The 23125-nt window shown below is 40.2% G+C and overlaps 1 protein-coding gene across 2 annotated transcripts in view; it reads left to right on the top strand.

The window, feature by feature from the left end:
- The first annotated feature begins 538 nt into the window (after positions 1-538).
- Positions 539-23125, top strand: part of akt3a (v-akt murine thymoma viral oncogene homolog 3a) — an 88122-nt gene continuing 65535 nt past the window's right edge. Inside the window, exons 1-2 of one of the 2 annotated variants that reach the window (XM_041789341.1) lie at positions 539-645; positions 5229-5664. In XM_041789341.1, the coding sequence (XP_041645275.1) occupies positions 5619-5664 (46 nt within the window). In that variant the 5' untranslated portion in view covers positions 539-645; positions 5229-5618. Of the gene's footprint in view, positions 646-797; positions 1010-5228; positions 5665-23125 lie in introns of those variants that run through there. The other variant, XM_041789340.1, reaches the window with a different exon arrangement.

Genomic DNA, 23125 nt, shown 5'->3' with positions numbered 1-23125 from the left:
GATATGAGGTTTTATCATTCAAATCACTCTGAAGGGGAATTTTTCATTATTTTTCAACAGCACAGTAGACTTTTAGACATGCCAAAGCAGGAAATCAAACATAAAAAAGGAAAAAAATGAAATCAACTGGTGCATGTCAATAGCAGTTTAGATCTAACATTCCAACCCGTTTGTTTTATGGTTGTACATCTGGCCATTTAATAGGCTTATATTCTTGTGAATCTTAAGTCTAACACTGTTTTTATATGCTGCACTGTGCATTTCAGACAGTGTTATCTTAGCAGGTTTAGTCATTTTTAGACATTAAAGAATCAGAACACCATCCATTAACTGAGTATACAACAGTTTCCAAACAGTTAGGCCTAACACTTGGACAAACAAGGTGAAGCAAGCTACTTTCTCCATCCGTAGTGTCCTCGGAAAAGCTTCATCAAATGTTAAACTGTAAAAGGGAACAGACTCTGCCTTCCACCCGCCTGGCTCTGATCTAAAACTGCCTCCACAGAATCTCGCGATGCTTGGCTGATTAGCCGGAGGACACACACGGGATGTTGGGAAGGGATGATGAGAGAGCTCCACAGTGGAGGAGTCCCACACACCGACGTGAAACCATTCAAACCAAAAACAGGAGGACGAGGCGTGACGGTAGGACGAGTGTATGTGTGTGTGTGTTCGTGTGTTTTCATAAGCGTGTGTGAGCTCGTGCACGAGAGAAAAGGGGTTGCCGTTTCTCTGTGTGACGTCACGAGCTTTCCTGAAAGTCAAAACAACCGTTGGCTGCAGTAGCGGTAGCCTTCGTATCTTGTCGGAAATCCGTTTGATGGAACTGTAAACGGTTGTTACCTCCCCGTGCTTTTACGGTGACAACGACGGTTGGCCGGCGGTTTAGCTTAGCATAGCTTGAATGTCAGCGTAGCTTTACGTTTACTCACTCAGAAGGTAGGAAAATGAACCCGAGCGGTTTATGAACAGCAGGTGCACGGGGATACCACAGCACCTGCCGCCTCAGGTAATACTGTTAGCTAGCTAGTCACACGGTTGTGACGGTGAAGATGAAATAAGTCCACTCAAGCTTGTTAATAATGTGTGTTTATGCTGGGAAGACGTTAGCAAGGTGGGGGGCGGGGTCGTATTTGATAGGACACTTTAAAATGAATAACTTTGCGCTAATGGCTCGGTTAAGGTTAATAAGCACCGCTTTATAAGTCCTTTAAAATCGTTTTCTTCGAGCGAATAAATTAGTGCGTTTGTGACTCACTTTGTTGTTTTAGCATCCGCACTTATTCCTCCCATGCTGCATGCAACATGCGTCAGTTTGACAGTGACGTAGATGATGCTGTGCTGGTAACACCTCATTCATGGTCTTCTCAGCAGCAATGATTTAAAACATATTCAAAAGCTAAATGCATTTACCCCATATAAATTTGGTTGAGGAAACTGCACATCAGCTGCAGAAGAAAAACGTGTATTGTGATGTGTATCTTTCATTACAGACAATCATATTTTGATCCTAATGTTGAATGTTGTGATGTTGCTGCATCAGTGGTAGACTCGGAAAACCTAGACCTGTGATGAGTATACTGAGTGTACAGCTTTTTGATATGGGGGCAAACTTGATAATATCTTAAACACTGATCATCAAAACTTGATTATAACTGCTGCCATTCAATGTTATGTCAATGTCATGATTACGTTTAATTGTTCTTATAATATTCAATAATTTCTTTGCATTTAGATCAAAGAGGGTTTATAGAATAAACAAGAATGTACTTTGTAACGAAATATGATGAAAAAAGTATTTTTAAACTATTTGATGAAATTCTACCTTTCTTATGAGTCCATACTGTCCAGACTGTTTCACTGCCCCTAAACGTCATTAGTGTCATTGTTATCTTAAAATACATGTCTGCATTCTATCAACAAGGCTAATTTGTTGCCAGAAATATTGATGCTTTGCATCAAATCATATTCTTCCTTAAACTGAGCTATGAAAATGCATAAAACACCCATAAAGACTGCAAGTATTCAGTATTCAGTTACCCATATCATGCTTTCTTACTTAACATGTAATTGTTTGACCTTTCAAGTGGTGCTTTTTGACCTTTTGATAACCCCGATAGCAACAGGGTACCCTCAGTGTAGTAGTAGTATTAATTTGGTGGTGAATGAAAGATCAACAAAATTCCTGGTGAAATAGTAATTGGTCTTTGCTGTCTGCCTGTTCCTTGTAAAGCACTTTGGGCTACAAGTCTTATGTATGAAAGGTGCTATACAAGTTGAGTTGAGTTAAAGAGTGAGATAAATATAATTTTCAAAGATTATGCTGGAAAGCATTTCTGCTATTTGTAATTATTTTAATAAAAGAAAAACATGATACATACTTGGTATAGTACAGTGATTTTCAAAAGTTTGTTGCCCAAGCAAAATGCCAAATTGCCTCTTTAACATGCCATCTTTACTTCATGATGTTGCAGTAATAATGCATGGTTGTTCAAATTCACAAGACACACAGAGACATGCCTTGCTACACCATTTGGGAGCAATGGATTTATAAAAATACATGCAAAATTCTTTCGTTCTTCTCAGCGCTCATTTCAGCCGTATCAGCCTTATTTACAGTTGTTGATTAAAGCAACCTACTGTTGCAAATTCAAAACTTTAATTATTGTCGCAATCAAGCAAATTCCCATGGCACACCAAGACTTGCCTCAAGGCACGATGGTGTGCCTTGCCACACCATTTGAGAACCACTGGTATGGTGTGGGAAACATAGGGATGAGTATTGAAATCTGGTACCAACATAGTCCTGATGGCAACACATCAGATACTTACCACATAAAATTACAAGGTGGATTTTGGTGGTTCATTTTGGTACCTCTACACCCCAATTTGATTTTCATCACTCCACAAAAAGTGTGAAGAAGTTAAAACTGTTTCCTTTACGTACATGTTCTATTGGCATCTAATTTCTGAATTATTTATGATGCCAAGACAGCTTTTATTCAGCGGCCAGCTTTTAAAACCCTTCACTTCTCTTCAAAGCATCCATTCAGGCACACTTTAGGCACCAGCACCCTTTAAAAGTATCGATTTAGCCTGGTGTCAGAAAAATCCCAAACAATACCCAACCCTAGGACAACATGCCCTGTAAGTCAATGCCAATAGGCCCTTTTAATTCCTGTTTACTTTTAGCACATCATAAAGTCACTGCAACATTGAACAGAGCAGATTTTTCTGAAATTGTGCCAGCCTAAGAGTCAGTTATGTTTCCTTTCTCACAGCTGCAACATCAGTAGACACCAAGATTAAGTATTTGTCCCAGTTGCCTTCCAGTGTTATAGCTTTGCATTGTTATTTGACTCGTCTAGACTGATTAATGATGGCGGAGCTGACAGTGTGACCACTGCCTTTGTTTTCATACTTCTAGTGTCTCTTAATGTGCCTTTTATTTCTTGCACTATTTTATCAGGTTTTTTTTTCTTTTCCACCATGTCCAGTTATTTGTCACATTTTGGCCATTTTGTTGCTTCAAGAATTAAATATCACGAAATAAATGTTGTCTGGCAGGTGCTTCCCCAGGCATTGTCTGTTCATCATGGATATCTCCATAGCAACAGCTGCCCTGGTGACAAGGGGTTGCACTGTCTGGACATTCTCTACTCTTCTCTTCTTCTTTCCTTTCCTTTCCTTTCCTTTCCCCATACTTGTCCTAATTCAGAGTAAAGCTTATTGAAGCTTCATTGAATTACACTGTAGCCTTAAACCTTAATCCTCTATTGTGCTGCACCTATAAGAAGGATTTGATCAACTTTGATGTAATTACAAAGACTTGGCCTTATTTCGATTTTTTTTCAGAAAGCCTCTTTAAAAACATATTTTCCATTGTCATCAAGTTGACAAAATAATAACACAGAATCATATAAAAGTAAAAAACAAAACAAAACAGATGTATCCTTTGAAAATTGTAACCTTGATTTGGCTCTGTTTTCTTTACTCCTCTGTGACAAAAAGGAAAATAACTTTGGCCTGAGACACTTGAGTATGTCAGCTTGAGCTTTGGAAATACTGTTAAAAACTATTATTCTTGCTTTTTCTGTGTGTACTGAAATCAGTCACTCAATTAAGATTGTAAAAAGTTCAATCCTCTTCAACGCCTGCTTTATTGAAATGTTCTTAAACCATTGTAGAGGGTTTCGGAAGGAGCAAAATCCATTCATACACATCTAAAGAATCCTGTACCCACTGTAAAGAAAGAAAATATTAAATTTGAGGACTGAATAATGTGAAAGGAATGGGCACTGTGACAGCTCTTGTGAGCAGGACCTGAAGTGTGTCATTCAGACCTGCGTTTGTTCAAAGGGTCCAAGATTGGTCTAAATTCAGCTTCCAAAACATTAAAAACTCTGTGTCACCTGCTTGGGTGTGTACCTAAGTGTGTCTGTTGCAGTCTTAGTTCTGACACTGCAGTCCTTCCAAGTGTCAGCAGCAGTGCAGACACCAGTCGATCTGAATACTGATTTCTAAACTTAATGGCTGCAACTGCACTGTTACCCGGCATAGTGGTGATCTCCATTCAGGCTGAGCAGCGTAGTGTTGTTGCGTGTTGTGTAATACAGTGTAGTAAGGGTGCATTTGAGGTGAGCACGGCAGCTATGCAGAGAGTGAGAGAGGGGGGAGGGAGAGCGGGAGTGAGACGGCAGAGAGAGGTGCAGAGATTTGGGCAGAGAGAAACAGAGTGTGAGAGCATCCCTAACCATCGATGCTGCTATTTATAGCTTAGCCCTACTCCACAGTCCTGAGATGCTCTCCTACCTCCCACATATAGACAGAAAAATCAGCCTACACTTTCTCACGTTTTGACAAATATTTCAGCATGCAGTGATACAGCAAGCCTGAAAAGGTAGACTGGATTCTGCACACAGACATCATCAAAAAGAAAGATGTATGAATGAATGAAAGGGATATTTGTTTTGCAAGCAAGGTCAGTTTTTGCTTCATCAAAAGCTCTGCAATAACTCATCCTGTTTATCAGAGTAAGTGTGAGATAGAAAGAGGAAATGGGTGTAGGTTTGGGTGGGGGGAGAGCGGAGGAAGCATTTGTCCTCACAGTAACTGGGGGTTTGTCTTGTCGGATTGTATAAAAAGGATTTGGAGGGGAAAAAGGGAGTAGCACAGGAGCAGAAAAATAAATCCATGGCTTCTTTTTTTCTCCTTTCACTTCCTTCCAGGCTGAGTCACTGCTGGTGAGGAGAAAGGTCTGGAGAGGGAACAAGAGAGGAGGTGGTGGAGGAGGAGGAGGGGGTAGAAGACGAAGAAAAAAGGGAGGGAGCGCAGGGAGATAAGCAACAACAGGAAGCAAAAGGACACACGCGCTTACACATCCAGGCTGTGTTTGTGTGTCTGAGAGGGAGACTGCGCGAACCAGAGGGTGAACGGGAAAGGAAGGAAGGGAGGGAGAGTGACGCTGAGGCTGGGAGAGCCGGCCCCCCCTCCTCCTCCTCTCCTCTCCTCTCCTCCTCTCCCTCTCTTTCTCTCCTCTCCTCCTCTCCTCCCCTCCTCCCTCTCTCGCTCTCTGTGGAGCAGGCGTGTAGCGGCATCAGACTCGGCGTGAAGGAACCATGAGCGATGTCACCATCGTTAGAGAGGGATGGCTCCAGAAACGGGGTAAGAACATCCAGTACCTCTCTTCTTCTATTCCCCTTCTCTCTACCTCTATTTTTTTCTCCTCTTCCTCTCTGTCTCTTGTCTAGACTGAGGGCCTGGCTGTGCCGGTCCACATGTGCCAATGGGAGGATGTGAGTGTTTGAGATTGATTGTGTGTGTGTGTGTGTGATCACATGGATGTGTGATGTATACGTTGGTGCGTTTTTCCTCACAGGGTTGTGCCTTTTTGTTCTAAGGTTGGCTGACTGTTTGCTAAGCCTCTGTGTGCTTCTATCATGTTAAAATGAATACATGCACTATGTGCATGTATTTGATGCACAAATGTGTGTCTATGTGTGTGTGCAGTTAACAACCTACCAGGCCACTGGTATGCACTGTTTGTGCAAAGTGTTCTGTCTGAAATCAAGTTAGTTCTATCTCTCTTAGATATTATTGAACCTAGTAGTCCCGCTTATTCGTACAAAATCCTGAATGGTGTATCTGAGAGTCATATGACGAGGGTTTGAGGGGGTTGGATTGGGTGGAGTCATGAAAGGGATGGGGGGGGTGCTGACAAGACATCCTGCCTACAACCAACAGAATGAAAAATAGAAATAGAAATGTAATAGTTAAAGGGAATGTTGGACAGTTAGTACTTCCCTGTTTTCTTGCCATTCAGAGCTAATGTTCGTTTTGTGGATGCCGCAACAGGTGAAAAGTCATTTGTGGCTTGTCCAAACTTATCCATAAACATTGAAAAAGGAGATATAGTTGCTCTGTGATGACAAAAAGGCACTTAAGGACTTGATTTTTTCCCAACCAAACTGTACATTGCATCCTAAACTGGGATATCATAGTCAGCTGTGCGTGCTGATGGATTTTCCTCCAGGCAAGTGTATGTAAGTGCAGTTGAGGGGGCAGAGCTCCAGGGACAGAACAAGGGGGATTTCCAGACTTTAGGCCAATGAACATCATCCTCCTGACTATGTGATGGTTGTCTAGGAATGTGTAACACAAACTGTTGAACAGGAAGTGACATGGATGCATAACAGACAGCAGGCTTCTGGGTAATGTAGGCTAGCTATATAGCACAGCAGAGGAACATGTTGGACTACAGAGTGCTCCTCACCACACAGAGGGTATGCTTTCTCTTTCTGTATCACACACTGATACAGCACACACTCTGTGTAGCTGAAGTAGAGGGGAGGATTTAGTCTGTGTGCCAGCATGCCTGTGTGATCCTCAGACAGTCGTCTGTGCATATTAAGAGGAGCACATCGCCCCCAGTCACGACGCAGCGCTACCAGTGTTCGTCAGTGTGTGAGAGAGATTGCAGTGAAGCAGGGGGTGTTTGTTTGTGTCAGGAATATGAATGTTTGTCTGCATCATATGCTAAATTATTGTCTGTACTGGTGTACATGTGTATGTGAGTGTGTATGCGTGCCTGTGTGTGTGTGGAGAGGAGCAGGGTCGGGGTGCTGACTCACTGTTCAGGTCGTGATACAGCAAAGACTGCAGTCTTAGTCATTAGACAGCTTTTTACTGAAATGAAACAGAAAGAGAGGCCAAGAAGGGTAGTGAAACCTCCACCAACACAGAAACATATTAATACATACACATACACTTAATGTATGAACATTTTTTTCCTTTCTGCTTGTATGAAAGCCTTTAGCATTGTCCATGTTTTGCCAATGAATGAGTTAAAAGGTAAAAAGAACTTTGTAAAGGTGTGAGGAGAACAAGGAGACATGTATGGAAAAATGTCCTTTGTCAAGATGGTTTCTTTGCCTCTTGAATGCATGTAAGGTCTGCCAAGTCTAAAATTTACATTTTTTTATAGAATGAGTTTCAGAGTAGAATCTAAACAACTGCTGACTTCAAGTTTATTCTTTTTGTATGAGCAAGGAATAAGTCGTACAGTGTATCCATTCTTGTTGTGCAGGATCTCATAGGCTGTCACTTAACGTGATAGATCAGATACCCTGTTTGATACAGCCATTGCATTGGATATATCTCAAATCCATTTGGAAAATCTCCCATACAAAGTGTTTGGGAAGGTCAGGGCTTTTCTAAAATTCTCGGAGGGTGATGGACAAACTTTCTGTCTGTCGCATGAGGCTGGTTGGGAGAAGAGCAAAAACAACATCTCCGCCAAGAAAGGCTCTCAGTGCAGTTCTTTGCTTCTCTTTCAATGAATGAAGGTAGTCCAGATCTAAAAAAAAAGAAAAGGGCTATGATACTACACCGCTTTCCACATTATTAAGTAAATTACATTTTTCTCTTATTTTCCTAAATATTAATGCAAATGACAGTCAGAATATTTTTCAAGTCATCAGCCGTTAGAGCATAATTCAAATGTTTTTGAACAAACTTCATAATGATAACCATTATTTTCTAAAAAATAAAAACCTCAAAATGCACTGTTCCACATTATTAAGCAGGCCACAGGTTTCAAGCAATATGGGAAAGAAAAAGGATCTCTCTGCTGCCGAGAAGCTTCAAATAGTGCAATGTCTTGGAGAAGGAATGAAAACATTAGATATTTCATTAAAAATTAATCATGATCATCATACTGTGAAGAAATTTGTGGCTGATTCAGAGCAAAGACGGGTTCATGTAGATTAAGGCATAATGAGGAAGGTTACATCGGATTAAGAGAGCAGATGCTAAAATGCCATTACAAAGCAGCAAACAGGTATTTGAAGCTGCTGGTGCCTCTGGAGTCCCACCAACCCCAAGGTGTAGGATCCTCCAGAGGCTTGCAGTCATGCATAAACCTACTATTCAGCTACCCCTAACCAATGCTCACAAGCGGAAGAGGTTGCAGTGGGCCCAGAAATACATGAAGACTCATTTTCAAACAGTCTTGTTTACTGATGAGTGCCGTGCAACCCAGGATGGTCCAGATGGAGGAGTGGTGGATGGTTAGTGGATGACCACCATGTCCCAGCAAGGCTGTGACGTCAGCAAGGATGTGGTGGAGTCATGTTTTGGGCCGGAATCATGAGGAGAGAGCTGGTAGGCCCCTTTAGGGTCCCTGAAGTTGTGAAAATGACCTCGGCAAAGTATATAGAGTTTCTGACTGACCACTTTCTTCCATGGTACGAAAAGAATAGCAGTGCCTTCTGTAGCAAAATTTTCTTCATGCATGACAATGCTCCATCTCATGCTGCAAAGAATACCTCTGTGTCATTGGCTGCTATGGGCATAAAAGGAGAGAAACTCCTGATGACTTGAAAAATATTCTGTCATTTGCATTAATATTTAGGAAAATAAGAAAAAAAAACACCTGTAGCTACTGCCCTGTTCTTCTCAAATGACGCTGATTGGTCTGGTCTGTTCTCAAACCTTGCACAATCGTTTTGGATTGGAGCTTTTGGATGGATCTGCCCAATACAACTTCCTTTTTAAGATTAGCTGTCACCAACACACTGATAATTCGCCTCATTTATTGTGTATTACAAGTGGCAGCTTCACCGTATAGAAAATGCTGAAATAATGACACAGACCACACCATCAGGGGTTTCTTAACTGCTTCCCCCTTCTTTAGGTCATAACCAGCATTTAAAGAACAGGGAGAATACAGTTAAGCAAATAAACCATATGGGGTGCTGGTTTGACTGAGAACACTCCTCTGTAAGGACAATAAGTGACAGGCTGAGGAGGGCAGAGCGACTCACAGGCTGTTAGTTGTTTCATCACTGCAGGTCAAGAGCTCAACTTGTGGCTAAGCATGATTACAGATTTTCTTGGTGCAATTATTGTCAGAGAAATAATTGCGATTTTACAAAGCTATAATTCAGTCGGCCACATCTATTTTATATCCCTCAAATATAAACACATTCTTCATATTCACAGCTGTATTTATTAAAGTTTTTCATCAGAAACTAGATTTTCCCATTTTTATGTGGCATTTGAACACATCATAACATATATAATACAGTTGTCTAATTTACTGAGGTTACCTGAACGCATCATATTTTCCATCTTCAGCTCATAAAATTCGCTAATTAACTTCAATTCTGCCGATTCCACCGCTGATTTCTACACTGGATTAATACTGTTAACAAACAGGACTTGCTCAAAGTTTTGGAACACTTTTTAGCATTTACCTAAGCAGCTGAAGAAGAAAACTGTCCTGAATCAGCTGAAGTGAGGGATATGAGCCTGTTATGATTGCATGCGACTCACAGGCAGCGTTTTTTTTCCTCAGGCTGACAGTTTAAGGTACATTCTTGTTTGATGTGATGCATGGCACTTCTAGTTTATGTTCCCCTTGAAAGAACTGATGTATGTTTTTATACCAGTCTTATCTTAAAATGACGTTACGTCACAGAGCCTGTGAGACAATCATGAAAAAATTAGCAAAATAAGCCATGAATGCATCTATGTAACAAAGCATGAAAGCCAACACACCTCCTTTCTAATGTGCCTGATTTTAGAGCTCTCATCATCTTGGAACACAGAGATAAACCTCCGTACATCTCCCCTGCAAAGTACAGTACACTGTGTCCTCACATGACCGAGCCTTTCTGCACTCACTCTCTCACTGCCATGGCAATGATTTCCTTCCTCCTTTCATTAAATCAGAGTTGGGAGTGCATTCAGCCACATCAGTTGTTTATCTCTGGAAATAATGAACAGCAGATAAATAACAGAAACTGCCACAGTATGATATAAGGCAACAGACTTGCAAGTAAAGCAAGCACAGCTTGGAAAGATGTTGTCTTCTTATGTTGAGTGAAAGTATAGCTTGTGTCAAAAGTGTTTTCTTTGAGGTTAAATCAGATGTTTGTCCTTTCAGTCCACATTAGTAACAAGGTTGTTTTATTTCACTTTAAACATCAAATCTGAAGTAAAATCAGCTTTTTTTTGGCCTCAGCCAAGAGTTTACCGTCTGTCAGCCCATGTGAGGCCACAGAGGTCACAGTCAGCCACTGTAATAGAGGATACTGTTACCTCCACCAGCATCAGCCCACACAGCAGTCAGCACAACAGATGGCCAGGAGGGAGGAGAGGAGGAGAAACACTAAAGGAGAGAGACAGGGGAGCACCATCGTCTTTCCTTTGACATTTTCTTTATCCCTGAAGTTTCAGTCTGCAAATCAGAAGAGACACAATTGTGTCAAACTGGAGAACTTTTGAAATCTTCCAAGATCAATGAATTGTGTCTCCATGGAGCGTTTAAACATCCACACATAAAATGCACAAGAGTTTTTGTACTTCTCCTGTAAGCTGTTTCCCATCATTTAGATCTTTCATGCCACTAATGATTAATGAATGAATGACATTTTTCCGAAACTGTCACAAGCCTTTGATATGAAAGAATGTCATGTTCTGCAGATGCAATTCAAGGCTTTTTTAAAATCTGCTTAGAAACTACAACTAGTTTTAATACTATCATAAATAGATGTTTAATTGGTCTCAGTGTATTTCCTGCGGGGATTAAAAGTAAAGGGTGTCATGTTGCCATTGGTAACCATTTTCCTAAAAATTTCTGCAAATTATTTCCCTTTTGTTGACATTTGTTGAAACATTTAAACATATAAAAGAGAGAAAGAAATCAACTAAATTTTGACCTGAAATGAAATAATATTTTTAATTTGTGGATTTTAAAACATCTGTCTTAGATTGGCATCCAGAACCACAAATCAACATTTCCTTTATGCCGCTGCCAGCATCGACAATAGTGAGCTAAATGAAGTCGTTTTAATACAGAGCTGCTTGGCAGTGCATTGTCAGTAGTGCCGTCACCCTACAGCAAGAAGGTTCAAATTTCCATCAGACAGAGCCTCTCTGTTTGGAGTTTCCATGTTCAACCCATGGATGCATGGTGTCTCTCCTAGTACTCTGTCTTCCTCCCATAGTCCAAAGGCATACTTTTTAGATTAATTGGTGACTTTGAAGGTACATTGTGAAAACTTTGGGAGTATTAGCAACATTAAACAGTCAGGTTCTAAATTGCAGTGCTTGCTGGTAATGGTAACTGTGGCAACCAGTGGAATTTTGAAAAATAGATTTCTATTATTTGGCCCCTTCTGTGGTACTGTAGAAACATGCAAGATGCAAAAAGATAGTAGACTCCATGGAGGGGACCCTCTCTGTGTATAAATAAAAGACTTATTCTAATATTACGCACTGCACCTTTAAGGCTTTGTCCACAAGTAGGCAGGTATGTTTGACCTGAAGTTTTTCTGCTCTGTTATCAAAAATAATCCTGCCCACACGTTATGTTCTCAAAATGATCTTTGTCCATGTGACAACACAAACATTCACTTTAACATAATGTAAGGCATTGTTTCCCAACCTGGGGTCTGGGACCCCTCAGGGGAGCACCAAAGATCTAAGGGGAGGGGGTGCGAGACTTTGTCTGCTCTGAGGCTGCCAAAATTAGATTTGCAAATGACTAAAACTGTGATAAAGCAGTTATTTAGTAGTTTATACAAAGGTATTTTGATAACAATAGCATACATAGGCCTTTTTTAGGGTTTTATCAGTGAAACAATAAAAATCTATAGATTTTAATACATAATATATATATATGTTGATTTTTGTTGGCAGTGACACTTTTTCTTCTCTCTTGGGTCCTGGGGGAGCGCGCTGCTTTTCTTAGGTACTTGTAGGGGGGGCTTCAAGGAAAAATGGTTTGGAAACACTGATGTAAGGAACACGCCTGTCAACAGTAGTGCTATTCTGTGAGAATTTGTTTCTTTTAAGAAGTCCAGATAGCTCAGAGACATCAACACTGTTTGACAAAGGAACATTTCCTCATCATTTCTCTGCAATGAGCATTTGATCATTTTTTTCAAAGTTGGCCCTCCAACCCAAAATGGGTCTTGTCCAGAGGTGCCAACATTCACAGCGGGGTTTGTGTCTTTGATTGATATTACAGCTACTTCTGTAGTCCATTCAGATATCTGTTCACCAGCACAATGGGAGAGCAACTGTGTAGTATGTGCATCATCACTTCATTTAGCAACGTTGAAGGAAAGCAATCAGCTTGCACCTTGACCTTACAGTGACCTTATGATCAGAGTGCAGCTGCCTGGTTCTGTGCCAGAGAAGAGACAAAGTCTGTTTTCTGGCTCAAATCTCTCTGTTATGATGCTTTAAATGATCCATAGGCCATTGTGGCTGATGGGTTTGGCAAATGTACCTCACAGTGAACAAATACACAGCATTTAACTGACCGTTAAACTTCAAGGAAGGCAGCGGTACTGAGATGACGTGCTCTGTGATTGTAGCGTTGGGGGATGGGGTAATTCCCCATTGTGGCCCGGTGACATCACCAGTTCATATGCCCAAATTAAACCCAACCAGGAAAGAGGTGAAAAACTTTCTAATGGTCTAAATCTGAAATTCAGTGACATGTGGATCTCAGTGTTTTCATGTTTACAGCAACCACATTCCAAATAATCTAGTGTATTAAGACACAAATTTTGGATTTATCTTTACAGGGTCTTTAAGAAACAATTAATCCATTGTAGCATGAATCTGAATATGAGGGTGCAACAAACTTGTGCTATAAAAGAGGAGGCTGGGGTGGCGGAGGTGAAGCTTTCCCAGCACAGCAGCATGGTGCATCAACATTAATGCAGGAAGAGATTAGTGAGAAATATGTTACATGTAAATGGGCCACTATGTGGCATGAAAGATCTTTGATTGGCTGTGAGAGCTGAGAGGTGATGATTAGGATCAGGGAACGATCACCTGATCCCAGCTGGGTGTATAACATCCATGTCCTGCATGAATTAATGCTACACTTAATATTTCAAAAATACCCACTTATGTGTGGAAAAGGCCCAAATTAGGCGTAGATGTGACTTTAAGTGTGAATGTCGGTCTAAGCTGCAGGTTGGGGTGTACCACGCCTCTCACCCAATGGCACCTGGGATTGCCTTCAGCCGCCAGATGCAGTTTGCATATTATATAGTAGTTGATTTTAATTTTATGTTAGTAATATACAAAAAAGTTTGCAGTAAAATGTTTGAAATCAGAAATATCTTAAGCTGTTTAGTATTAATTAGATTAAATGCTGATCACTTTAGATTGGAAAATGCACCCCAGAAAACCATGTTTTGTCCAGCACAGTCATTTTAAAGTATTTTATAGTATCAAATCTCAGTATTATTATTTTTTTTTTGCTAACACTTTTAAAGTTTCATTTTCATCTTACATTTCTGTCACCATAGAAATACAGGGGGGTTCACGGTAGGGCTGGACAATATGGACCGAGATGTATATCTCGATATAGTTTAGCTACATTTCAATATTTGATATATATCTCTAAAATATATTTGTCCGTGAAGAAGGAATAAAAACAGATTCAGTTTTGAGTTAAATCCATATGAACTGAATACTGTCTTTTATTGAACCAGTTGCATAGGTTGACATGTACATTAATTACATGAAAAGGAGCTACCTGTATATAAATTAATAAAGAATTAAAGATTAAATAAGTTAAATCAAGAAATTAAGTAAATTATTAAAGTAATTAGTCAAGTGAAGTAACAAGTAGTTATATAAAATAAATTTCTTCTCTGCAAAACAAAATACATATAGCTGTGCAAATAAGCAAAATGTAAAAAGAGATAATAAAAAACACAAATAACATTTACTTCATCCGACAAAGTAGCTTTTCTCTGATATTGGTTGTTCTTTCTATCAAAAGTGCTTTCTCTTGTGAACAGCCCCTGAGTCCCAAACATTCAAATATTTTGTTTTAATAAACAAAGTAAACTGACATGGGCAGTGTAACAAATATGCCTCTCTGTGTCAAGCTCACGAAACAGGAAATATGAGCCCGTTAGAGGCGCTGTTGTCACAAACAAACGGCGACCAGGAAGAAAAGACGGCGTAGAAAAAGACAAAACTGGAAATTCATCTCCTTCTGCCGGTCTTTTTTTTCCACATAAACAATGAAAAAACATATAATTTACGCTGTCTTTGGGTTTCTGCTTTTGCACTGGGGCATTGTGAGCAGCCAGCGAGGAGGTGAGCTGTCCAGCATGTCGTTCTTTACATGATATGAATAAATCAGCACAGAGTACATCGTGTTGCTAGATGCCAAGCGAGGTACCGACATGTATTTGAGTGTATTAAATCACATATAAATCCATATATCATTACACTTTATGCCTCTTCCTGCCTTTGGTTCACAAGTTGGTCCGCTTTGCTTTCACACCTCAAACGAACCGCACCGGCGGTTTTGTTCGTGGTCTCCATGTTGTCTCTCTGTTGTTGTGGTGACGGGGGGAGGGGGGGTGATTGAGTTTCATGAAGTTTCGGAGGGGGAGAGAGGCGGGGAAAGACAAAGAGCAACACAGAGTCAAGAGAAGTAGGCGAAATGGCAACTCGCGTTTAAGTATTTTAACGTGAAACTAATTATAACAATAAAACGATATTGTCCCGTGTCATATCTCGTATAGAAATATATCAATATAAATTCAAATCTTGAGATATTGCCCAGCCCTAGTTCACGGTAGCTTTGGATACATTTATATGTGAAGTTCTGTGCGCCTGTAGCTAGAGCTGGGCGATATGACATAAAAATTGATATCCCGATATATTTTTGCTATATCCCGACACACAATATATATTGTGATATTTTGAAATGTCCTCTCAGCAGCTGTATTTAATTTGACCCCAAATGACACTAGTTTGGTGATAAAAATAGACTGTTCTATTGGATTTTTAATGAAATTATTTGCAGAAAGGGTAAAAATCAATTTTAAGTCAGTTAGCAGTTAGCAGTTTTATTTTGAAAGGGACTTCATTCAGTCTTTTACTAATAAATCAAAAATACATTAATCATGAAATACTTGGTATTTTACAGTGTGTGGAAAGTCCTGAAATGTTTTCTGTGTTATTTTTACTATTGCTGATTACAAAATGATTATTGTCCTCATTAAGGGTGAAGCAAACCTACACAAAACTCATCAATCCTGCATGCTGCCAAAGGCCAAAACCCTGCAGTCTAGTCCACCATTCAGGCTCACAGCTGTGATTACATGAGTCCATTATCTGTGCTGATAAAAGCTGGACCAGTTTCTGAGGTTCATAACATGAGAGCGTCTTTAGACCTTATTTAAGAAGCTCTCCTGGGTGATCATGAAGGGGAAAAAAAGCTTGTCTGGAGGCAGGAACATTTTAACACCGTGTTGTCGGTGTTTTGAACTGTTAGGCTGAGATAAGCCTCCGTAGTTGTGGAGAAGTGGATGACATTTGTCTGTTGCTGGGCCGTCTTCTCTCTGACATGTATGACTCTGGCAGGGAGTTTTCAGCAAAATGTTCGAGCCCAGACAAATCTCGTATTCTGGGTTAAGTGTCTTTATGAGATTTTTAAATCCTGGCTTTTCAACAACACTGGGCTCATGTCTTGAGTGACGTGTTGTGTTACTGCCGCTGTTATCTTGAAGTCATCTTGCAGCGTATTTTAACGAATACCACGTGAGTTTGACCTCTTCCTTTTCAAAGTTGAACAACTGCTCAATGCTGCAAATCCGGCGCTGTTTCTCGTTGTCCGTCTCTGAACGCAGCTATCTCTCCGCTAACTCGCCACGCTGCTCTGTTTACCTTCCTCTCCCTTGCTTCTCTCGTCACTGATACAAAAACGCACATGTGCGGAGGAGTTTTCTGGGTGGGCAGTAGAGAGAGAGCTCTCTGCTGTGAGAGACGCATTCAGGGACAATAGGTGAAGCGAAACTCCAGCGAGAAATTCACGCTGACGGCTCAAAACTTCCACACAGTTTATACTTGATGTTTGTGATATAGTCATTTTATACATTGTGTGGCAAAAGCCGCAATGCGTCGAGTATACTCAATATATACTGCCCAGCCCTACCTGTAGCTTCGTATCATTAGATCTGGTAGGGTACAGCTCCTTGTAGGATGCAGGTTTTTACAGGGTTTGTAAGAAAATCTCATCCATGACATGCACAATTTTATTTACAGGCTGTGCCTTTGAAGACAGTCAGGTTTTGCTCCCTAACTTGATGCGTCTGAGTGTGATAGACATCAGCCTGGGAAGTGAACAGCACACTCTGTCCTGCTTCCTCTGTGCTTTCATTCTCTTCGACTTAATGCCTTTGGGAACTGTACCTGCTATACTGTATAGGTTAGACTACTGTGGGGGGTTCATTGGGTGCAGTGCAGTGAGGCAGCCATCTTTGCTCAGTGGGTTCAGTGAGTTCAGTGTTGCTGGAGGCTGGCTGCCTGGCTGGATCAGGTGGCAGTGCCAGATCTCTGATATCAATCCCCAGCCGCCGCCGCTGCTGCTGCTGCCACCACTGAATGTTGTGTCACCCTTCCGCTCTTCTCTCCTCCTCCTCCTCCTCCTCCTCCTCCTCCTCCTCTCCCTACTCTGTCCTGTCTCTGCTGTAAAGCCTGTCAGCACAGCTCACCCTTTTTATTGTCATTCACCTTTCCTGTCTCTCTCCTCTATCTGTTTATCTCCATCCATCTCCCTGCTCTTCCCTCTTTTTCTCAAACTCACATGCATATACAGGGCCGTAGCAGACAGGCAGACAGTGCAGGCTTTGTTATGAATGGCATCCTCTTGCACATCCGGAGGAAGTGTATGCTCCAGTGTGGCTTTACAAACTGTCTCCATTGTCCTGAGAATGACTCACTCTACACTGCAGAGAATGGCAGTCAGCCAGGCAGTCAGACTGACCAACACAAAAAGACAAACTAGTCTGCAGAGCCCACTGACAAACAGTACAGGAAAGACAGGCCCAGAGACAGTTTGTGACAGAAGGAGACAACCTGCCAATACAAAAACTACCTGCAAGAAATCAAATTATAAAACATGCACGGACAAACAGCAAAGATTGTATCACTTTTCTTTGAAATCAGAAAAAGATCATTTTTCTTTGCAAAGTCAGATCCTCTCTCCACTAATAAGAGTTTTTTTGCACTGGCAGCTCATGTTTTCTGTCAAAAACCAATGCAGTGCTGTGTTTTCAGCACTCATCACCCTAAGCACAAAAAGCGTCAGCTATTATTTATTGCTGAGTGAATAGCTGTCTCAGTTGAATATTATTTACAACACCAATAAGCTTATTAATGTCACCTTTTCCCTCCTGACAAATCAAAATCAAGGAGAGGTAGGGCTTTTGATGTTAACATTGTCAACATCAGTGGAGGAGAATATAATGAGTCATTTTTCCAGTGGAGACAATTTTCAGGTTGAATTTTGCTGCTCATGCCGTCATTTTTTAAATGTTTTGTTGTTGTTGTTGTTGTTGTTTTATTTTAGCGAATATTGAGCATACAGAATAATTTTTTTACCAACCTAACCAGCACTGCTGAGGGAAACAAAAAAGCCATGACTGTGCCAGCTTTCATAAACTAGCAACAAGGGCATGACAGTTAGCTGCATTTTCATGAGCTATGCTGTCAGCATGCATCGTTTGAACAGTCAGGAGGATATGCAGGGTGATTCAATCTTCAACTAGCAGACATGCTCCCTGAGTAACTGGTTACAACTTGATAGAGACAGAGACTTTAGTTTGCACGATGGATGAGACAGGAGCGGCGAGTGAGGAAATTTAAAGATTTTCTGGGCCTCAAACATTGCATCAAAAAAAAAGAACTTTTGGATTGAAGAGAGATGACACAAAGATAATCCGATATAAAACAGTTCTGAACCTCAGAAATCAAGTCATGTGAACTAAATATGAAGGAAGGATAACTTTGGCAATGTCTGCCCATCTGTATGCTTTGGGGAAAAGTGATTAAGAACTACTGCAGCTCATAAATCTCACCTGTTGAGATGGCTGAGCTAAAGTTTAGCTAAGATGCTAACACCAAACATAACACAAACAGACCCAAACATTAACATTCAGGGGGAGTCCTCAGTTATCACCGTAAAACAGCCCGCTTTATCCACAAGGTTTACAACCGTAGTGTGTTTGCCAGAGTGATTGATTTGGTGACATAATCAATATGTCTGAGCCCACTGACTGATATGAAATAGGGAGGACTTCACAGAGCTGGAGATCAATTGATCTCCAGTGAATTAATTCAAGAATGAAAACAGTTAAGAACGGTCAGATACATAGAGAGAGGGGATAATGTTTTGGTGGCATGTAGACTGAATACTCACACTAAGAGGAATTATGAAAGGAGAAAATTTGATGTATAGAAAGCTGTTTTTGTTATACTGTTTTCAATGTTAATGTAACCCCTTGTTCTCCTGTACCAGCAGACACACAGAGCTCTGTCAATCCAAATCTCTTTATGATTTTTAATTATTTTCATTTGTGCTTCTTGGGGAAATTTGATATTTAGGTTTTACTGTTATCATGATTAATAAGGCAAAGGAAGTTACAAGTACAGAAGGACAAACAATTACCAGTAAAAATTTATTTTAATATTTATCTCCCAACTAACTTTCAAAGTAAGACACCTGGGCAGGTGTGTGATGAAAACTTTCTTACACATAATTTCAGAATTTTTGCACAGGAGGCTGGGATTAAGTGTCTTTTATAAATAAACTCAGATTATTATGAAATGATCTTGTTTCTAATTTTGTTAAGGCATAAGTTATCTTAATTCTATAATCAGTTTGTACTGGATCGAATCAGATCGGACCAAATTGTTTTGTATTTTAATGACTCATCAGTGAATCCAACCGTAGCTCGTAAAATCGAGATTTGAATTGAATCATCTTGAGAATGAGAGATTCACACCCCTACTATCCACAGTATGACCCTTAAGAACTACGAAAGCACATAATGCTATATAATTTAATTGACCAACTAAACCAAAAATGCAACGTCTCAGCAGGTGAAAAACCCTATTAGCCTATAGATGTGATGTAAGCATGGTGACATTACTCCCTTTGGTCTGAGGACAGCATACCTGTAAACACAGTGATCATTTCTTCATTGGTTAAAGATATGATGCCTAATTGAAGATGAGTTTGTGAATGTAAGTCTGACTTTGCTTAGGAGGTGGATATAGTGTCTTTTCTTAATTTAAAGCTCTGTTCATGTAGTGACCCTTCTCCATTTTGTTCCCCCCAGATGTTTTAACTCTACTGTAGCTGACTTAGGCTTAATTTAGACAAAATAGAAAGCCATTTGCAAAACCATACTTAAGGGTTCCCAAACCCTATTCACATTTTTTTGCAAACTGTAAGCATTGTTTCATTAACTGTGAGATTTGCAATGCAAAACTATTCCCACAAATTGCAAATCTGTGCATAATGGTTACAAAGCCATAGGCTTGGGCTATAAGGCAGTTTAAAAAAAGCAATGCATTTTTTTAAAACCTAATGAATACTGTTCAACGTCACAGTGAGTCGCAAATTTTCCTCATATCACACAAGGGTCCATATATGCTGCTGTGGGCTGTCATGTTGTCTGCAAAGAATGCATAAACATTCAGTGGTTCAGTGCCTGTGGCTAATGCTTTGATTCAAGTGTAAGAAAATCTAAACTCTAGCTTTCTGTCATCACTTGATTGCAAGCTTAAATTTGAAGTAAACTTTAATACATGTGAGGAATTAATTCATTTTCAGCAGAAATTGTTTAAAAGAAACTGTACATGGTTTATCTTTTGTACATGTGTCTTAGAAGACTATCTGTAGTTGCACCCTATTTCTCAGCTTCTTTGTTACCCAGTAGCCTGCGTTTTCCTCTAGTTTGAGAGCTACCAGCACTGAGTTAAAAATTCTTACTGCAAACCAGAAGAAGTTAGAGCAACTCGTTAACTCTGGACAGCAAAGCTTACTGTCAGCAGTATTCTCTGCTGGCCTGACCAAGTTTTACCATCCTGATCGTGTAGACTTATATGATGCCTTGTCTGACATCTAGTGCTGCCTGAATTCATTGGAAAACATTCAAAATATAGATGCTGCATACATGAAATAGTCCAATTTGGCATTTTGAACAGAGCTGAGAAACAAAGAGTGAAAAGTCAGCTTATGATCTAAATGGTTTGTAAGTATATAACTGCAAACTCTGTTAGTCAGTAAGATCAGTACTAAGTGATAGGAGAAAGCTTCCTTGTAAATGCCATTCAAACAAAGAGATTGATTAATGGATGGCTGGGTGAATTAACTAATGTAGAACGAGGCAGTCTTGGATAAATGAATGAGTGGATCAATGAATGCTGTGCTGATCACTGCAGAGTGAAAACTTGGATAAAGGAAACAAGAAGGGGATCAAGGAGGGAAAGCTTTAGTAATGGGATTAGTTCAACGCTCAGGATTATCTGAACATCCTCTGAATCATAATTTAGTAGGGGTGTAAATCACCAGTTTGGTCCCGATATGATACGATATCGATATTTTGGACACCGATATGATATTTTCTGAATTCACAAAATCTGCCACGATACGATTTCGATTCGATTTGATATAGGGGCCTACGATCGATATCATTTGATTTCGATCAAATGATTTTATGCAAAAGTTTCACACAGTTACAGAAAAAACACGTTTCTGCAATTAAGTTATTGACAGGGTTCTGTATTTGAAGTGTGAGTGAGCCCCCAGCTCAGAGCTAACTCCACTCACTTCAGGATTTAAAAAAATGCACAGAAAGAGGGCAGTTTGGTCCTGAGAGGAGGGAGGGGGACAGAAGTTTTTTTCAGGGATGTCCCGATCACATGTATCGGATCGGGGCCGATACTAAGCATTTTTAATTGATCGGTAATCTGCAATTTGATCCAATCAGCCCAGCCGATCATGTACACCAGTTGCTGTAAATGGAGCACAATTTACGTCAGGCCATAAAGGCGCCAGTAACAACAAAGCAGCAGTAGCATATTAGCTTTTATGTGTTAAAAATATCAGTGGTGTGAAAATACTTCAAACTTAAGAGCAAAAACAGTCCAATGACCACTTGCAGCATCTGTAACACGACCGTTTCACGAGGTGGTAGCAGCAGAGCTGCGTTCAACTCTTCAAATTTGATCCGTCATCTTTGATCAAACACGCAGCGGAATACTGGGGCTTCACTACAGCAACAGGCAGCTTCACCCAAGCAACACACTTTGGACTTTAAGAGAACAGAAAAGTACCCTCCAAAGATGGATAAGGCAAAGAAGATAACAGAAAAGGTGGTTGAATTCATCGTATTGGACAACCAGCCTATGCCCTGCCATCTGGACATTACATTACTGTCACTGCTTTACCGGAGCTGTATAACAAAGTACGTGATAGCATACTAGAGAAAAGCAACTTCACTGCCCTTAGCTTCACTACAGACATTTAGAGCTCTGATGTTTGCCCCATGTCACTGCTGAGTCTCTGAGAAATAAAAGTGATGAGGAAAAAGTGATGTATCAGCTCTAGTTGCACTTTAGAAATTGTACTGAAATAACAAGAGTGCCTTGTATTTGATATTTGGGTTTTATTGCACTGTTGGTGTTTTGGTTCATGTCTCAGATTAAGCTGCTACATTTTAATAAGGATTGTTGTTTTGAATCTGTATGACTTTTTTTTTATGCTATTCAAGTTAAACTGTTCACACTTTAACGTGGAGTTGGTTTGTTTTTAATTACTTCATTGAGTTTAGTTTTTGTTGTGACTAATATAGTGAAATTAACTTCTAAGTGGAATTATAATATTTAAAATTCATTTATTGAATTCATATGTTATTGTGACTATTGACTCTGTTACATCACCTCTAAGGGAACCTGATGTTATTTGAGTTCACTTTTTTGACTGCTCAGGTCATTCAGCTGACCACTTTAAGTGGATTTTGACTGTCTGGTTGAATACGAAACACTGCACTAAGTGAATATGTACATTTATTTTTTGACAGATAATTAAGCAGAACATAGCTATTACACCATTCTGAGCAGAAATGTGATTTTATGTTTTTTTACAACTGTTATGAATGCAACTTTGACAACCCCAATTAATAGAGTTGCAGTCACTGCATCCAAACGTGAAAACACAACTATGAGCTGAGCAGTAAACCAGAGGTGAATAGATGGCAGCTGTGTGTACCTAGTGTGACGTCTGGACCTCGACGACAGCGTCCTTCCTTGGTTACCTGACAAGCACAGTCTTTGGCTCCCATGAGCTGCCAGCCCCGTCTGGTTGGTTTCGTTCAGGTTTTGTTGAATTGTGGTGGAGAGATCCCCGCTGCCATGTATAGGTGTCCCCAATTTCACAATCAACCGGTTTTCAAACACACATACTGGAAGTGACATCTTCCAACACCGACCTGTGTCGCTGGGATTTGCAGTCTTTATTTCCCAGGCTTTACCCGACAATATATTTACACACAGCTGCTGCATCTCTGTTTAATACCAGCTCATAGTTTCAGGGGAAAAGAAATTGAGAAAGAGAAAAGACCCCAAACCTATCTGTAACAACAACAATATTGGCTGTACTGAGGTAAATGGAATAAGTTTGAGATATGTAGTGGTAACTACTGAAACTCTAATCTAGGTAATTATGAGTATCGGATCGGGACTTGGTATCGACAGATGTTCAATATTAAAAAATCAGATCAAGGTC

Source organism: Cheilinus undulatus, linkage group 6 (genome assembly GCF_018320785.1).
Source record: "Cheilinus undulatus linkage group 6, ASM1832078v1, whole genome shotgun sequence".
Taxonomy (NCBI): Eukaryota; Metazoa; Chordata; class Actinopteri; order Labriformes; family Labridae; genus Cheilinus; species Cheilinus undulatus.
Note: the sequence above shows the minus strand (reverse complement) of the source record. Positions and strands in the feature narration are given on the sequence as shown.